The following is a 15,198-nucleotide window of genomic DNA, read 5'->3' on the forward strand; positions in this document are numbered from 1 at the left end:
GAATCATCATGCCCTTCTCTTTCCATTGGCTCTAAAGGGGACCCCAAAGATTACGTTCCCTATTTTTTGGCCAGCTGAATTTATGAGAGGCGAATCTTTATCTGAGTTCTAGCCATTCTGAAACCATGAAAGTATCAAAACAGTCCCAACTGGTGTACTTTTCAGCTACTTTTACCTTGCCTTTTCAGTGACTCCCATTTGTTGATGAACATCAATGAATTCCATGAGTTGCCTTTGTAGCACGTTTTCTTTTCCTTCAATTTGCTTAATAAAATCATGCTGCAAAAGACTAGATACTGTTGGACGTTTCTCATAATCTTTAGTCAAGCACCTGTACCAGCAGAAAAAATGTATGATCATTGAAGGATCACTGTTAAGTTTTGAAATACTTGTCTGTAGTTCATTCATACCTCCATAATAAATACATTCATTGTTATCACAACAGGTCTGTACTGAAAACTGCAAGATTTCACAGAATTGATGAGGCCAAGAAGTTAAATTACTGCATTTGAAAACTAAATATTCTTTAATTTAATAAAACCAGAAATATTAAGGATATTAAAATGTTGTTATTTTGTGTTTTAAATCTGGAGCTTCATTGTGAAATCAAACTGGATTTACAAACCAGGCTTTTAAGGAAAAATATTAGTAGCAACAGATTTCCACAGAGAACACAAAGATATTTCACACGTGACATTTACACATGTTCCATATTCAGCTACAGTGGTCTCAGTTGTTACTCACTTATTAATGAAGTCATTGAATTCAGGTGACCACAGTTCAGGCTGCTGTAGTGTTGGAGGAGGATTCCTGCAAAGGTCAGTGTGATGATAAGGTAATAAGCTACTCACTTGACAAAAAACAATGTGTGAAGGCAGGTTGAGTAATGAGTTTTAGAAGGCCACTGAAAAAAGATATTGATTTCCACTGGTAAAAGGAGCATGGGTAGATGATACAATGCCTCACTGGTTCTCCTACTTTACATAACTAACAGAGAAATAGCACAGAGATGATTTACCAAGCATAGCTAAGAATCACTATAATTTTTTCAATCAAATCAATAAATGGAAATGAAACCAACAACCCATTAATCACTATTCACTTGTAATGGCAAGTTTACCTTTTTGAGCCTGAAACAATACACTTTCTTAAGATAATTTTTTAAAAGAAATTCTATTTTAAGTTTTCCCAGAAGGAATTAATCAACTTGCTGAACAAAGTGCCAGAAGGAACTAGCTCTTTATTAACTGTTTGTCATTCATCAGAAGATAATCAGAAGTCAAGTAAAGGACTAAATACAGATCTATTGTAGATTACTACTACTACTTTCTTTTCTGTTGTTAGAGCAGTTTATTCTAGGTGTCAGTTTGGTTCAAATTGTTTTAACAGTCTTCTATTCAAACAGAAGTGTCATTTTCACCAAGTATAGTCATGAAGACAAAAGGAATGACCTATAGACGAGGTGACTTTTCTGTCTATTTTCAATCACTTGTCATAACTGCTTTTCTTTAGGTGCTGCTTAATGTTTACACTATCACTTTCGGGTTTTACTTAATGGAATGAAAGGGTATTGATCTTATGTTTGCTCCAGTGCAGAAAGGTGCCCAATATTTGTAAGGGTATAAACCAGATGATTTTTGAAGGCCTAGCTGAAATGACTGACCATAGCAATTTGTAATTGCTTTTCCCATAGCAAGTAAAGGTGAGAAGAGCATTCATGCTCTGATTCAGTGCCATGACAGACAAGATTTCTTAAGTTAATTTGGGTGACTTGGCTGAAAAGAACTTGAAGCACTCATGTATACTATGTGGTCTCAACTGTTGTGCTACTGCTCCAACTGTTAGAGTGAAATCCACAAACTCCTGTATGATCATCCCCCACAGATGTTGAGACTGGTGTTCTTTGAAAGACTGTAAGTGGCACTTTGGGTACTTTTATCTCTGGCTTCAAAGAAAACACAAAAGAAGTTGCTATTTGCACTGCTCAAGGACAGCAACACTGGAACTGCCAGAAGCAGCACAAGCCAATGAAAAGTGGCAGCCTAAATATATGTGAGTGGTGGAACAATACTTTGCTTCAAAGGACATGAGATAACTCGTGAGGACAGGTGTGGGGCCTGTTCACCACAGTGGCATACTCAGACTCTGTATTTCTATCATAAGCCATCCTTTGTAACAGAATATAGGGGACTCAGCTAAGTCCTGCACTCCTGTATATTGGGCAGCAGCCCACTCAGGAGAAGGCCTTATGGCTTTTTCTCAAATGTAGCCACAGTCAGCTCTAAACTTCTCAACGTGTGCACATGTTTGAAGCAGAGCCTGCAGAAAATACATCCGGACAAACTATTCTAACCTCCTCCTAGTATAAATAATATGAAGAAACTCCACATACTTATACAGTCTAAGTTTGAAGAAAATAACAGTTAAGGAAAAAATTCAGTCTAACCCAGCAAGAAATAAACACATCAAGATATTACCTTGGTATTTTGAAGAGTGCCCTCATAGGGTGCAAATCAGCAAGGGGTGGATCTCCATCTCCCAACTCTATTGCAGTAATACCCAGTGACCAGGCATCACATCTGGCATCATAGGAGCTATCTAGCTGCTGCTCACAGGCAATCACCTGTTGGAGTAAAAGACTGGGATGGTCACTGGGTGGTCAAATGTCTGCATTTGAGAGCACACTCACAGTTGGGGGAATCTCTCTTACAGGATGGAGATATCTGGTGAAATAAACACACTTGCACATATTTAGCAAGCTAAAGCATCCTGTTGCCAAAAAAAAAAGAGTAATGCTTAAACTAGAGAAAGCAGGTGTCCATGAACACCAGGTTCTCTGACCAGAAGTTCCCTGATCTGACAAAAGGGGGCAAATCCTTGACATTTCAGCTGAAGGTGGTAAACTGCATCCCATGGCTGAATGAAGTAGAAGGAAACTCAGCAACCCTAAATCTCCTTTCTATGGATTATTCCTGAAAAATAACTAATGGACCTACACTGCTCTCCCTATGAAGTGAAACAAGCAGCAAAGCAGAAGTTGAATGCACTGTCTCCTCCTGGGTCCTTAGTCTAGTCAAATCAGACAATTTCAAGATCAAGCTAATTTCTTAACAATGTGATTGCCACTGGATTACAGCAAATGTGTTTAGTTTCATATACCTCTCAGCTCATCCACAATCTAGAATTGTTCAGCCCATTAGCTTCAGGTCCAAACTAAAGTATATCCCATTAGCTACATGGCTAGATCAATGTGTATAAACAGAGTATGTTTATAAAATTGCATGTGTATAAACAGTAGTTTCATGTGCTATAAATAGACGTATATGCATATGTTTCTGTGCACACAAATAGTGTAAGTACATAGGCTTATTTATAACAAAATATTTTTCCTGCTTCAGCTTAAAATGTATCTTTATATGCTTCAATTTCAGGCTGGAAAAATCTCCAAAGACACATAGTATATCTTATGTAATCATAATAACCTCTTCCATTTCTTGCTGTCAGCTATGGATATATAGTATTAAAAACTTTCCAGGTGTAGAAATTCCAAAATAAAAGCTAGAACATATCACAGTACCACCCTGGGCTCTTTCCATTCATGGGGACATGAAATACCTATAGTTTCAGAGCTTGGAAGGCTGGAAAGGAACAATGGCAGTACACTCTCCACTTAACATTTTAGCAAGCAATTAAATGTCTTGATTTCTGGCTCTAACATTGCAATTTCAAAAATAAACCCCATTTTAACTTAATCCTTGCAAACATGTAAGAATAAAAGGTTTTAAACACTTTTTTTAAAGGACATTGCTATTTCATTTGGTGAAAGGTCCAGTGGTCAGGAAGAAAGACAAAGAAAGAGAAGAAATGCAGAATATGGCATCTTGAATACCACTGACAAAATGTTTTGAAACGCGAATCTAACCTCTGGAGCCATCCAGAATGGGGTGCCCACGGAGGTGTTCCGACGGAGACGAGTGCTGGTCAGCTGAGCAGACACACCTGGAAGAATGAAGGGAAGCTATAATCAGAGTAACTGCTATTTCCATCCAAGAGAGCCCTTCTGAATGGTGCCATCACTGTCTTGTCACGCTACAACTTCCTCTGCAGGTAGATCTCAAATACATCTTTCCAGTTCCCTGGAAAGAGAAGCCCAGTCCTCAAAGGTACTCAACACTTCAGCTGAGGTTCTCCACATCCTTTGTTTCCAGTGGCTTCAGCAGGACCAGGATTTAGTCCCAAATGAGCATTTCCTTAGTAATCTTGACTCCATATATTTTGACTGGCTAATTACAGTTTTTCTATATCCTGTTTTGGGAGAGCAGTAAAGCACTTTAGAGGGGAAAAAAAAAGTGTTGTACTTTCCACAGATTATTTTTTTTTTTTAATGCTCAGTACTGACACTAGACCTCTGTTTCATTATTATATATTTCAGGTTGAACACTATAAAAGATACTTATCCTCATCTCTTAGCTGCTCTGCCATAAAAAAAAGAAACAGCAAAACAGTGAAACCTCAAAATTTCTTACAAAACCAGAAGTCTCTCCATGCTCCAAGCACATTCTCAAAGCAACATCAAGTGCCTGCAAATCAGCTTTGTAACATGAGCTGTAGTTTAAGGAATTAACTATTTCAAGCCAAGACTGGAAACTGAACTCTAAACCCTAAAGATTCCTTACAGTTTTTAATTAAAAGACACTGAAATACTAGGAATTTGAGTGGGCTGCAGCACACTTCTGACCAGCCTGACACCAATTTCCTGCCTTACAAGCCAAGGGTGTATTGCTTGGAAATATCTCTAGTGTGTGCAAAGGAAAGAGTACAACGCATGTAGAAAACCAGCCCTTCAGCTAGCATGTCCTGAACTGTTATGTATTTATGGGTGACAATCAACTGTGAGGTCCACATATGGAGAAAAAGAGCCCTTTCGCTAACAAGTCCTGCACCGTCATGGATATATGAGTCACAGCCGACTATGAAGTCCACCAGAGGCATATTGTGAAGTGCTGATATCATGGATGGCAAGAAGGGTGCTGTGCTCTACTCCTCTTCCAACTTCAGTCTGATTGACACTGAAGCAAACTTATTTTGCCTTCATACATACATCTGCTTTCTCTGAAGTAAAAAGACTCAGTTTCACACTGTGAGTGCCATTTCATTATTCTGAAATACCTGAAGCTCCAGTGAGCACCACTGGCCAGCTTCAACTCTGTATTGTCTTATCTTCCTGAAAACTCTGCAGATGGTTCATAACAGGAGCAATTCACATTAACTGCCCAGTGGAAATACTAATCAAACCTCTGTCTAGATAGAATTTGATTGTTTAGGTTTTTTTTTTTTTCCGTGGTGGTCAATAAACCACAGAGGACTTGATCCGTATTTTCACTCTAAAGCTATGTGTTCAGCTCTGATTCACAAAATATCTGCATTTGTCCGTCACAGAAATGTATACAACTGCTGAAAATAAGGCAAAAAAAAAGCCAGCATGAAAGATCCCGCCTGTTCCTTTGAGACAAACACAACCATTGCTTTTGTGGCTGCCTCCCTCTAGTCTACTTACTCTTGGCTTGAGAAAGTGGAATCTTTCTCTTTCTGTGCCTGCAGAAAGTCCATCACATAGTGTTTGCACCATGGAAAGCAGGACAATGTGAGTCTTAGCGCAAAGTCCATCAATCCTGCTTCAGCTCAGCTAAGCAGGGGCTTTGTTTTTGCTGCCTCAAAGAGTTGTATGAGGTCCAGCTTCCAGCTCATGGAGCCTGTGGCTGTTCTGAGCCCTCAGCAAAACACGTCATTCAGAAAGCAAAGAGTAAGCACACATCACCACAGGTCTGTCACTGTTGCAGTGATGCCAATGGACATCATTATGTGATCCTTGGATTTGGAGGGACAGGAGGCTACTCTCCCCTTCTACGTGCTGTGGGAGTCCCCTGTGCTAAGCTCTATTTTGCAGTCTTGGATGTGGAAACAAGATTCAGATTTGCAGGCAAAGAAAGGCACTAACTAAATTTTTATTATTCCAGTGCCAGATTTTATAAATACCCATAGCTTTCTGTAGACATAAGGAAAAAAAAAATATAAAAGGAACATTAAGGTGCACAATCTTCTCTGTCTGTGCACTGCTGGACTTTTTTCTCTTTGAACTATAATTACTAAATAAACGGAAGAATTTTTTCTTCCTCTCCCTTTCTTTACTTCAGTAACAAGCTGATTTAATTTTAATTGTTCACCACTACTTTCTTAAGGCTTTTAGGGTTTTTGTGTGCTTTTTGTTTCGTTGGTTTTTTTAGCCTTTTGCTCTTAGCAGTAAAGTGGCATTTCAGATTATGGAGTGTAGGTCTTACGACAAATGATATTTCCTTGGGCTTTTTCTGTGTACATAGGAAAGATGATGTAATTCCACACTTAGTAACATTTCTTCTAGCATTTCAGTAACCAGTCAAGCATATAGCTGGCCAGCTTTTTTTATCTTGTATATTTTCTAACAAAAACATCTTGCTCCTCCCCCTTTCTCCTTTACTACTGCTTTGTTGCAAAATGAGTCAAATATTCTCCTACGAAAACCTAAAAATATGTCATAAATTTGTGTTTCATTACACACAAATTGTAAATCTTATGAAAGTTAAAAGCTTAATAAATAAATACATTGATAGCACCAATACACACCATACCCTAACGAAAATATTGTTCATACAGTTGGAAAAAGGCTTTTTTTCTTCCTTTTTTTTAAGCATTAGTTTACTAATAAAAATGGGAAATTAGCAGACTTACACCATCAATACGCAAGCTTTTCATTGCAAAAACTGGCATATTGGAATAACATTGAAAGTAAAGCCACCTACTTATGACCTTAGCACTCAGTAAAAGAAAACCAGTGCAGAAATGAGCTCCCTATAATTAGGTAAGATTTGTCTCAGAGTAGCGCCCAATCTGAGCAGACACTATTCTGATCTAAATTGGGAGGCTGTAAACATCATTTTATGATTATGTCCTGTGACAGAAGTATGCATGTTTTACTGGTTGATGCTAATGGGCGAATGGTGAGCCCTAGCAAATTCTACTAAATTCACATTTGGCATGCGGCAGGGAGACTGCATTCCCAACACGCTAGCCACTGTCTTCATACATAAAAACACAGACTCTACCCCAAAGACTTACACGCTAGCTATCACACTGCCTCTGGCTCCCTCTTCCATAACCCTTCTTCATTTGTGCCTTTAGTGTCCACTACCTACCAGAGCATCCCCTTTGTGACCTTTTGATTAAGAACATGCAACTCGATTACTCCTCAAGCTAGTCTCTGGATCAAAACTGCTCACACTGTTAACCTTGCAGATCTAAACAGGCTGTAGTGCTTTGAATTATTTCCCAACATTTTTTTAATTTCCTAGAGAAACACGTGTTAAAAAGCAGGAACATCTTACACTGCATTCCCCTTAAGTCTGCTGGCAGGTATGTTTTAGTATCCCCGTTCCATGTTTGCTGCAAAAAGCAGCCTCTCCTTCCTTGCCTCTCTGCCTGATGGTGTAAAGGCAGTCCCTCACAAATCATTCAACTCCACATTTTTACTACACCTGGAAGCAACAGGTCCTAATGGTTTAAGGCTTTTCACTTTGACAAGAAGCTGCCATTGCTGTCAAGATGCACACAGAGAAGGAGCTACTTCGCTCACAACTGTGGGGTCATAACTCAACTCCTTTGTAATTGCTGTTATCTTTGACATGATCTTATTTGTTTATTTCCTTCTTTCAGAGTGTATTTGTGTAATGGTACATATCCAGACAGGATCATCTCCAACAGATCAGCTGAAATGCATACAAAATGCTAAAAAACATAATACACATAATTCCTTCTTACTCCATAATGATGAAAGACAACAGGGAAAGAACAAGATTAAAACAAAGCAACTCTGATAGTCCAAATGGCAAATGTTACAACACACCAGATGCACAACCACATGCAATCGTATCGCACGTATGGCAGCATCCCCACTAAGACTGTAAAGGGAGATCAGAGAGCTTCTCCCAGATTTAATTATTTAGCATGGACAGAAAACATAAAGATATTTCATAGAAAATGTTACTAACGAATCATAAGGACACAAGCGGTTGGTTTGACGGCTTCAGAAAAGACGTTTCAGAACCTTTTTGAAACAATGTCGGTGTTCAGAATTCCTCATAGATTATCAACTGACCTCAAAACCAGACTTTTAAATGAAAAGAGCACAGGGGCAATATCGTTTCCTTGGGTGAGCTGTTGACAGAAAAGTATGCCTGAGAACTTCTGCTCAGTGACGAGTCCTCAAATTAAATCCAGAACTAAAATCAGGTTCTGACCACTACAATGGAAATGAGGAGACAAAAAAATTACAATTTTCAGCAGCATTTTATGTTGAAAGGTGTTGTTATGTTATGATAAAGCATTATTTCCTTTTCATAAATCCACACTGCCTACTCCCAAATACCTTCTTGTCCTTCATATGTTTGGAAATTATTTCCAGGATGATCTGCTCCATTACCTTCCCAGGGTTCAAAGTGGGACCAGCCTGTAGTTCACCATATCCTCCTTCTTGCCCTTCTTGAAGACAGGAGTGACAATAGCTTTCTTACAGTCCTCAGGAACCTCCCCCAATCTGTAAGGCCTTTTGAAGATTAACAAAAGTGGACTTGGCAAGCTCCCTCAGCATTCCTGGGTGCTTCCCATCAGGTCCCATGGACATGTGTATGGCCAGTTTGTTTAAATGCTCCCTGACCTGATCTTCCTCTACCAAGGGTAAGTTTTCCTTTGCATATAGTGTTTTAATGGTGAAACAGGCTGCCAAGACAATGGCCACTGAAAAACTAGAGTTTCCCAAATACTTAGGAAAACACACACTGCAGATGTTAATGTTAGGGCATATCCAAAATGGCCCTTTACAACTCCAGAAAGATAAAAAACTTAGCATCCAGAAGACCACATACAGGAACTGCCTGAGAGATGAAAAATCTGTTGTGTTTAATATAAAACTAAGAGCCATGGAGTAAAAGGAGGATAAAAACCAGTGAGTCTATACTGTAAAATAAACAAGAGAGGTGATATAAATGGAAAACTAAAGGTGTTAAAGTCCAGTGGCTTTCACAGTAAAGTCACCACGAGGATTAAAGACAAAGAAAAGCATTTTTAGGCATATAAGGAACAAAATGAAAATCCTAAATCAGATACAGAAGCACTAAAAGATACATACTGATAATAAAACAACAACCAACCACCTAAAAAAAGCAGAATGTTCACTACATCCATGAGATATATAATCTTTTTTAAACAAAAAGTTTTAACACAGCTTCTTTGTTTAAGAAATTCAAGAACTTTCGTATTACAGGAGATTGAGCAGGACGGTGTGGCAGCGTACTCTAGCTTCCCTTAGTCTACAACTCTGACTGCACCCTTTCTCCATGGCTCCTGGAAGAGCAGGCGACCACGGATTGCCCTCCACATGCTCAACAGTTCAGTGCGGCACAACGCCAACGATTCTAATCAAATCGCATGCTTCGGGGCTTCAGCTGGTTTCCTGAAAGGGATGCACAGGAACATTCATTTTCCTGATGCACAATTGGCCAGATGTACTTAGATAGGGGAACTAGTCTTCTCTGAAGCCTCAGGGATTTGTGCAGCTATACACAATCTGGTGCAGTATAATGGTGAGGAAAGTCCTGCTTCTTAGATGCTGCCTTCCTCACATATTAGATTTCAAACTGACTGCTGCTTTTGAGATCCAAAAAGGATTTTTTCCCTGTATGACTGGGAAAACCCTGGAGGTTTTTCTCCTTGTCACATGACATGATTTTCCTGTTAAGGTTGTCTGGGTTACTGGTAACATCTATGCTGGTGAGACAGAATATTTAAAATACCTAAGGACTGGAATACATCAGTCAAATGAGTCACTGGGTTCAACATTCAGGTAAAAATGAATGGATCTTAGTACACACAGGTGAGACCAGAAGGTTTCCAATAACCTCAAGAGATTACTATTTTGTGACCCATAAGAAAAACCAAGAGGAAGCCTCTTCTGCCCAGAAAGGGATATTTTCTCGCTTCCTATGTCTCTGGCATATGACACCAGCTTTCTGTGTCAAGCTTCTTTAATGTTTAAGCCATCGGTAACATCCTTATGTGAATTAGTAGAAGAAAATATTTGAAAGACCAAGTGAACAGCTTATCCTGGATACAGCATTTGGCCACATGATTTCTTTTTTTTTCTTGACTGGACAGCACAAAGGTTTTCATTCACACATACCCCATAAAATAAGTTTCTAAGGACTAAGCCATCAACAAAGAAACGTTCAACAATGAAAATGCTCCACAGCTCAAGTCAATGCAATCCATCTTATCCCTGCTAACCCTGGTTTGAAAAATTTGGACTTATTACTTTGATTGGGTTCAAAGCAGTTTGACAATCTGCTCACGAAGAAAGCTTTCTTCAAAGTCTTTTATTTTTATTGGCTTCTGCCATAGTCCCCTAGTAAATGCTTTTTAGAAGCAACATGTGAATGCCATGCTACATGGTATGCAGAAATGACAACACAATAATAGTCTGGTTTTGATCTGAATCAGTGAAGCAGACAGCTTTATTAAAGATGCATGCTAGAATGACTGAGGCAAATACAAGTCTTGCTATGAATCACTGCTTAAAGTAAGCTAAGGGCAGAAAGAAAATTATTTTATTTTTGAATACTTTCAAATTAAATTATTTTAATTAATTGTTTCATTTTTTGCTGAATGATTCAGACAGTATTTATAGCTAATGGAGGGCAAGAAGAAAGAGACACAATAGGATATTTTGACTACTTCAGATGAAGTAATCTACAAAAGCTTGGAAAACTGCTCAAGGTTATACTGAGCTCCTCTTCAATGTCAGCAGGACAGGCAAGGCTGGGAGCCATGATATGCATTGAAAAGAATAGAGATTAAAAGGTCCTTCCCCAAAATGCCCCAAGACTCAAATCATTCACAACTGATTTCTCAACCTATTCACTGAGCACAAGGTGGCTCTAGACTTACAGTCCATTGTAGCCCAACCTGTACTGTACGCATTTGCAGCACAGGGCTGTGCGCCTTCTCCCCCTCTGCAATGCCATGTGCCAGACAAGGCTTGCTAGACTGATCCATGATTACTCAACAAACTGCATCCATCAAGCCTGTTTGTGATAGGGAGAGGCCATAGCACTGTGTCACAGTAAGGGAACACGAGAGCTGGTGAGGTGTCACGCTGAAAGGATAAAGCTGGGTGCTGTGGTTCCCTCCCCAATCTCTGACCCAAGATTCCAGATATCTTCCCCACAAAACCAGCAGAAAGCTCCTTCATGCATCAGAAAACCAGGAGAGGTGAGCAATTAAGCAGATAGAACCACTAAGATGGAGTCCTACCATGGACTCATTAATTACTTTGAGATTGTCCCTATTCTTTTGGACATACTGTCCAATGCAACTGATTTTACTACTCTCACTTTGTCATTAGAGCAGCTGCTGGCTCATCTACACTTCAAAAACTCAACCTGTTTAGTACAATCACAGCATTTTAAATATTTTGGTCTGTATTTCTGTATCAGAATAGGCAAGAATATCATGCAATAAAACATAACAAAAATACCTATGCATTCTAACTTACATTGATCAATTGTTTCCAATCTCTAGCAGTGGTAATGCATTAGTAACATTCCATAATTTGCAAGGAAGAAGTAGCACACCACTGCTGAGTCACAACAGAGAATGTTGGCAGAATGACTACACACTCTTTCTAGGGGAAAAAAACTCCAAGAAATTTAATTTATGAACTCAACTGAGTTATGAAATGAACTTAATATATTCTTTAGTTATAATCTAAATGAAATTACATATGCATTTAAAAGTAAAAAACAGAGTCGATATAAAAATACACCATCAAGAAGAGTCTTAAAATTGGTTTCTTTCACTAAATTGCAATCTTGAATAATAAGAAAGCTATCCAGAAATGCCAGTATTAGGATTTCCTTGGCTCTTAACTTTGGATGACTTCAAATATCTTTAAAAGAAGAATGATCGTTCTCTCCATAATAAAATAATAATCCTATTACATTCCAAACACAAAAGCTAACCTCTGTCTACCTGCAGTTTCCAAACTGCATGGAAGAAATAGTTCAAGTAATAAACAAAGTAATGTCAGTTTTCAGTACGGCTAGATAAAGCAATACAGTATTCCCTCCCTCAATCCGTTTTTTTTTCCCCAGTGAGTCATACTTGGGCTAAATCAGGCTACTACATATCCATGATAAAACAACTGTTTTAGCTACATGCAGAGTATGATATCTGAGACTCCATTTGGAATGCAGAGACAATATGCATGTGCAACTTTTAAATACAACACTTCTAACACTTGAAACAAAACAATAAAAATGCAAACTAAGCATGTTTGAAGTACAAAAATCACCCTCCCTTTGCTATATATTCCATTAATGTTACAATACATGTTTTAATTATGCAATCTCTTTATCCATACTACTAAAGGAACCCTTGAAGTCATTAATCTATTAACTGCATGCAGAACAGCTTGTAGTTTTCCACCATCTGCCAGCAGCAGTGAGATTATATTACCTTCTTTCTGTGTCTTCTCCTGGAACCTGCTTTACCTATAAAAAACCTTAGATCTTTCCTACGTATTGCTTATCCTGAGGCTCTAATGATGGTGAGTTTTAGATATCATTAATGAAATGCCTCAGAATAAACTGAAAATGGACAGTGCCAATTCTTTTAAATATCCACTTTCCCACAGTGACAGTACCAGGCAAACTGGGGGGAAACATGGGATCTCCTGTAGTTAGAAAAAGGCTTCAGTTCCAAAGATTTAATGAATCCTCCAATATTTTATTTTCATTATGGAAACATGAATATTTCTAATATCCATCCACATGTCTGACTTTTTTTTTCTCCCAATGACCTTATATGGTAATAATATAAACAGTCTAATTACATGTGGTATGAAAGTATGTTTTCATTTGATGCATAGAAGGACATCGCCTTCAGCAAGGAACAGTGCTGCTGGAAAACTATGTCTTTGCCTAAGTGTTGAAGTACAATTTATACTTACATTTTTTTCTAGACATTTCCAAGGCAACAGCTGCCCATCCTGTTACCTTTCCACTCTGTGACAGCAGGCTTCAGCAATCCCAGAGAAGTACGAGCTACCTGTGCTTTTGCTCAGGACTATCATCCTACAAGGTCAACCCTCAAAAATACAGCCGAAGAGGAATTTTCCATCAGCATTACACTCTCTTCTTTTTAGCTAAAAGAATCACTTGCCACATGACTGTAGATGTTTCAAATCTTTTAGTGGAAAAATGGTTCTTTCCTCCATGAGTCTCCACACCTCAGCAACCTGTCTACCTTGCTAATAGGAAGTTACATCCTCTAAGATCCTCTTCTTTCAGTAACATGTAAGTGCAAGAAGCTCTGGCTTTCAAGCTGCCACACTCACTGCAATTGCAGGGGATTTCAGAAACATATAAAATGTGTGGGGAGAGACTGTTCAGTAGGGCCTGTTGTGACAGGGCAAGGGGTAATGGTTTTAAAATAGAGGGAGGTAGATTTAGATTGGATATTAGGAAAAAATTTTTTACAATGAGGGTTGTAGAACACTGGAACAGGTTGCCCAGAGAGGTGGTGGATGCCTCACCCCTGGAAACGTTCAAGGCCAGGCTGGATGAGGCTCTGAGCAACCTGATCTAGTTGGGGATGTCCCTGCTCCTTGCAGGGGTGTTGGACTACATGACCTTTGAAGGTCCCTTCCAACCCTAACCATTCTATGATTCTATGATTCTATAAAATGTTTCAAAATTAAATGTCACTTGGACTTTTTCAGACCAAAGTTAAAATAATAACAATAATAATACAGCTAAGTTCACTGACAAATGCACCCTCAGCAAATTTGCCGACGACACCAAGCTGTGTGATGTAGTCAACACGCTGGAGGGGAGGGATGCCATCCTGAGGGTTCTTGGCAGGCTGGAGAGGTGGGCCAACCTCATGCAGAGCTTCTGCAAACCTCATAAAGTTCAACCAGGCCAAGTGCAAGGTCCTGCACATGAGTTGAGGCAATCTCAGGCACAAATACAGTCTGGGTGGAGAACGGATTGAGAGTAGCCCTAAGGAGAAAGACTGGGAGGTACTAGTGGATGAGAAACTCAATGTGAGCTGGCAATGTGCACTTGCAGCCCAGAAAGCCAACCGTATCCTGGGCTGCATCAAGAGGAGCGTGGCCAGCAGGTTGAGGGAGGTGATTCTGCCCATCTACTCTGCTCTCATGAGACCCCACCCGGAGTACCGTGTGCAGCTCCGGAGCTGCCAACATAAGAAGGACATGTACCAGCTGGAGAGGGTCCAGGGGAGAGCCACAAAAACGATAAGAGGGCTGGAGCACCTCTCCTATGAGGACAGGCTGAGAGAGTTGAGGCTGTCCAGTCTGGAGAAGAGAAGGCTCCAGGGAGACCTTATAGTGGCCTTCCAGTACCTCAAGGGGGCTTATAAGGAAAATGGGGAGAAACTCTTCAGTAGGGCCTGTTGTGATAGGACGAGGGGTAATGGTTTTAAAATAGAAGGAGGTAGATTTATAGTAGATATAAGGAAGAAATTTGTTACCATGAGGGTGGTGAAGCACTGGAACAGGTTGCCCAGAGAGGTGGTGGATGCCCCATCCCTGGAAACATTCAAGGCCAGGTTGGATGAGGCTCTGAGCAACCTGGTCTGTTTGGAGATGTCCCTGCTCCTTGCAGGGGGGTTGGACTACATGACCTTTAAAGGTCCCTTCCAAACCTAACTATTCTATGATTCTAAGTTTCTTTTCTCCCATTTTGGAACAGCATATTATTTCATGTCGCAGAATTTCCAAATGGGAATTGTGTCTTAGACTAAAATGAAAGGCCCTGTGCAGCATCCTGATTTCAAGAAAAGAAACTGAATTGAGAGGGCTATTCAAAGAAGTAAGTATTTGTCAGTATCAGCAGATGTTATGCACTCAGCTCCCTATGAAATTGGTTACACATTGTAAGATACAGATGAATATATGAATTTTTACTACACTTGCACACCCTATGTCACTATGTGTGCAAGTGACTTCAGGCCAGTTTTTCAACTGATGAAACAAAGTCAGACAGTGAAAGATTTTTAGGCAGTAAAAGCTGTAGATAATTTGTCACA

At 39.5% G+C, this 15,198-nt stretch overlaps 1 protein-coding gene across 3 annotated transcripts in view; it reads right to left on the bottom strand.

Moving 5' to 3' along the window:
• MYO3A (myosin IIIA) overlaps positions 1-15,198 on the bottom strand; it is a 119,518-nt gene that overhangs the window by 73,100 nt on the left and 31,220 nt on the right. For all 3 annotated transcript variants that reach the window (XM_086741556.1, XM_086741555.1, XM_086741554.1), the window contains exons 5-8: positions 3,923-3,999; positions 2,478-2,623; positions 745-810; positions 176-331 (exon numbers count right to left, since the gene is read on the bottom strand). In XM_086741556.1, coding sequence (XP_086597682.1) covers positions 176-331; positions 745-810; positions 2,478-2,623; positions 3,923-3,999 — 445 coding nt within the window. The remainder of the gene's footprint in view (positions 1-175; positions 332-744; positions 811-2,477; positions 2,624-3,922; positions 4,000-15,198) is intronic.

This window comes from Chlamydotis macqueenii, chromosome 2 (genome assembly GCF_036417535.1).
Source record: "Chlamydotis macqueenii isolate bChlMac1 chromosome 2, bChlMac1.mat, whole genome shotgun sequence".
In the NCBI taxonomy this organism is placed as follows: Eukaryota; Metazoa; Chordata; class Aves; order Otidiformes; family Otididae; genus Chlamydotis; species Chlamydotis macqueenii.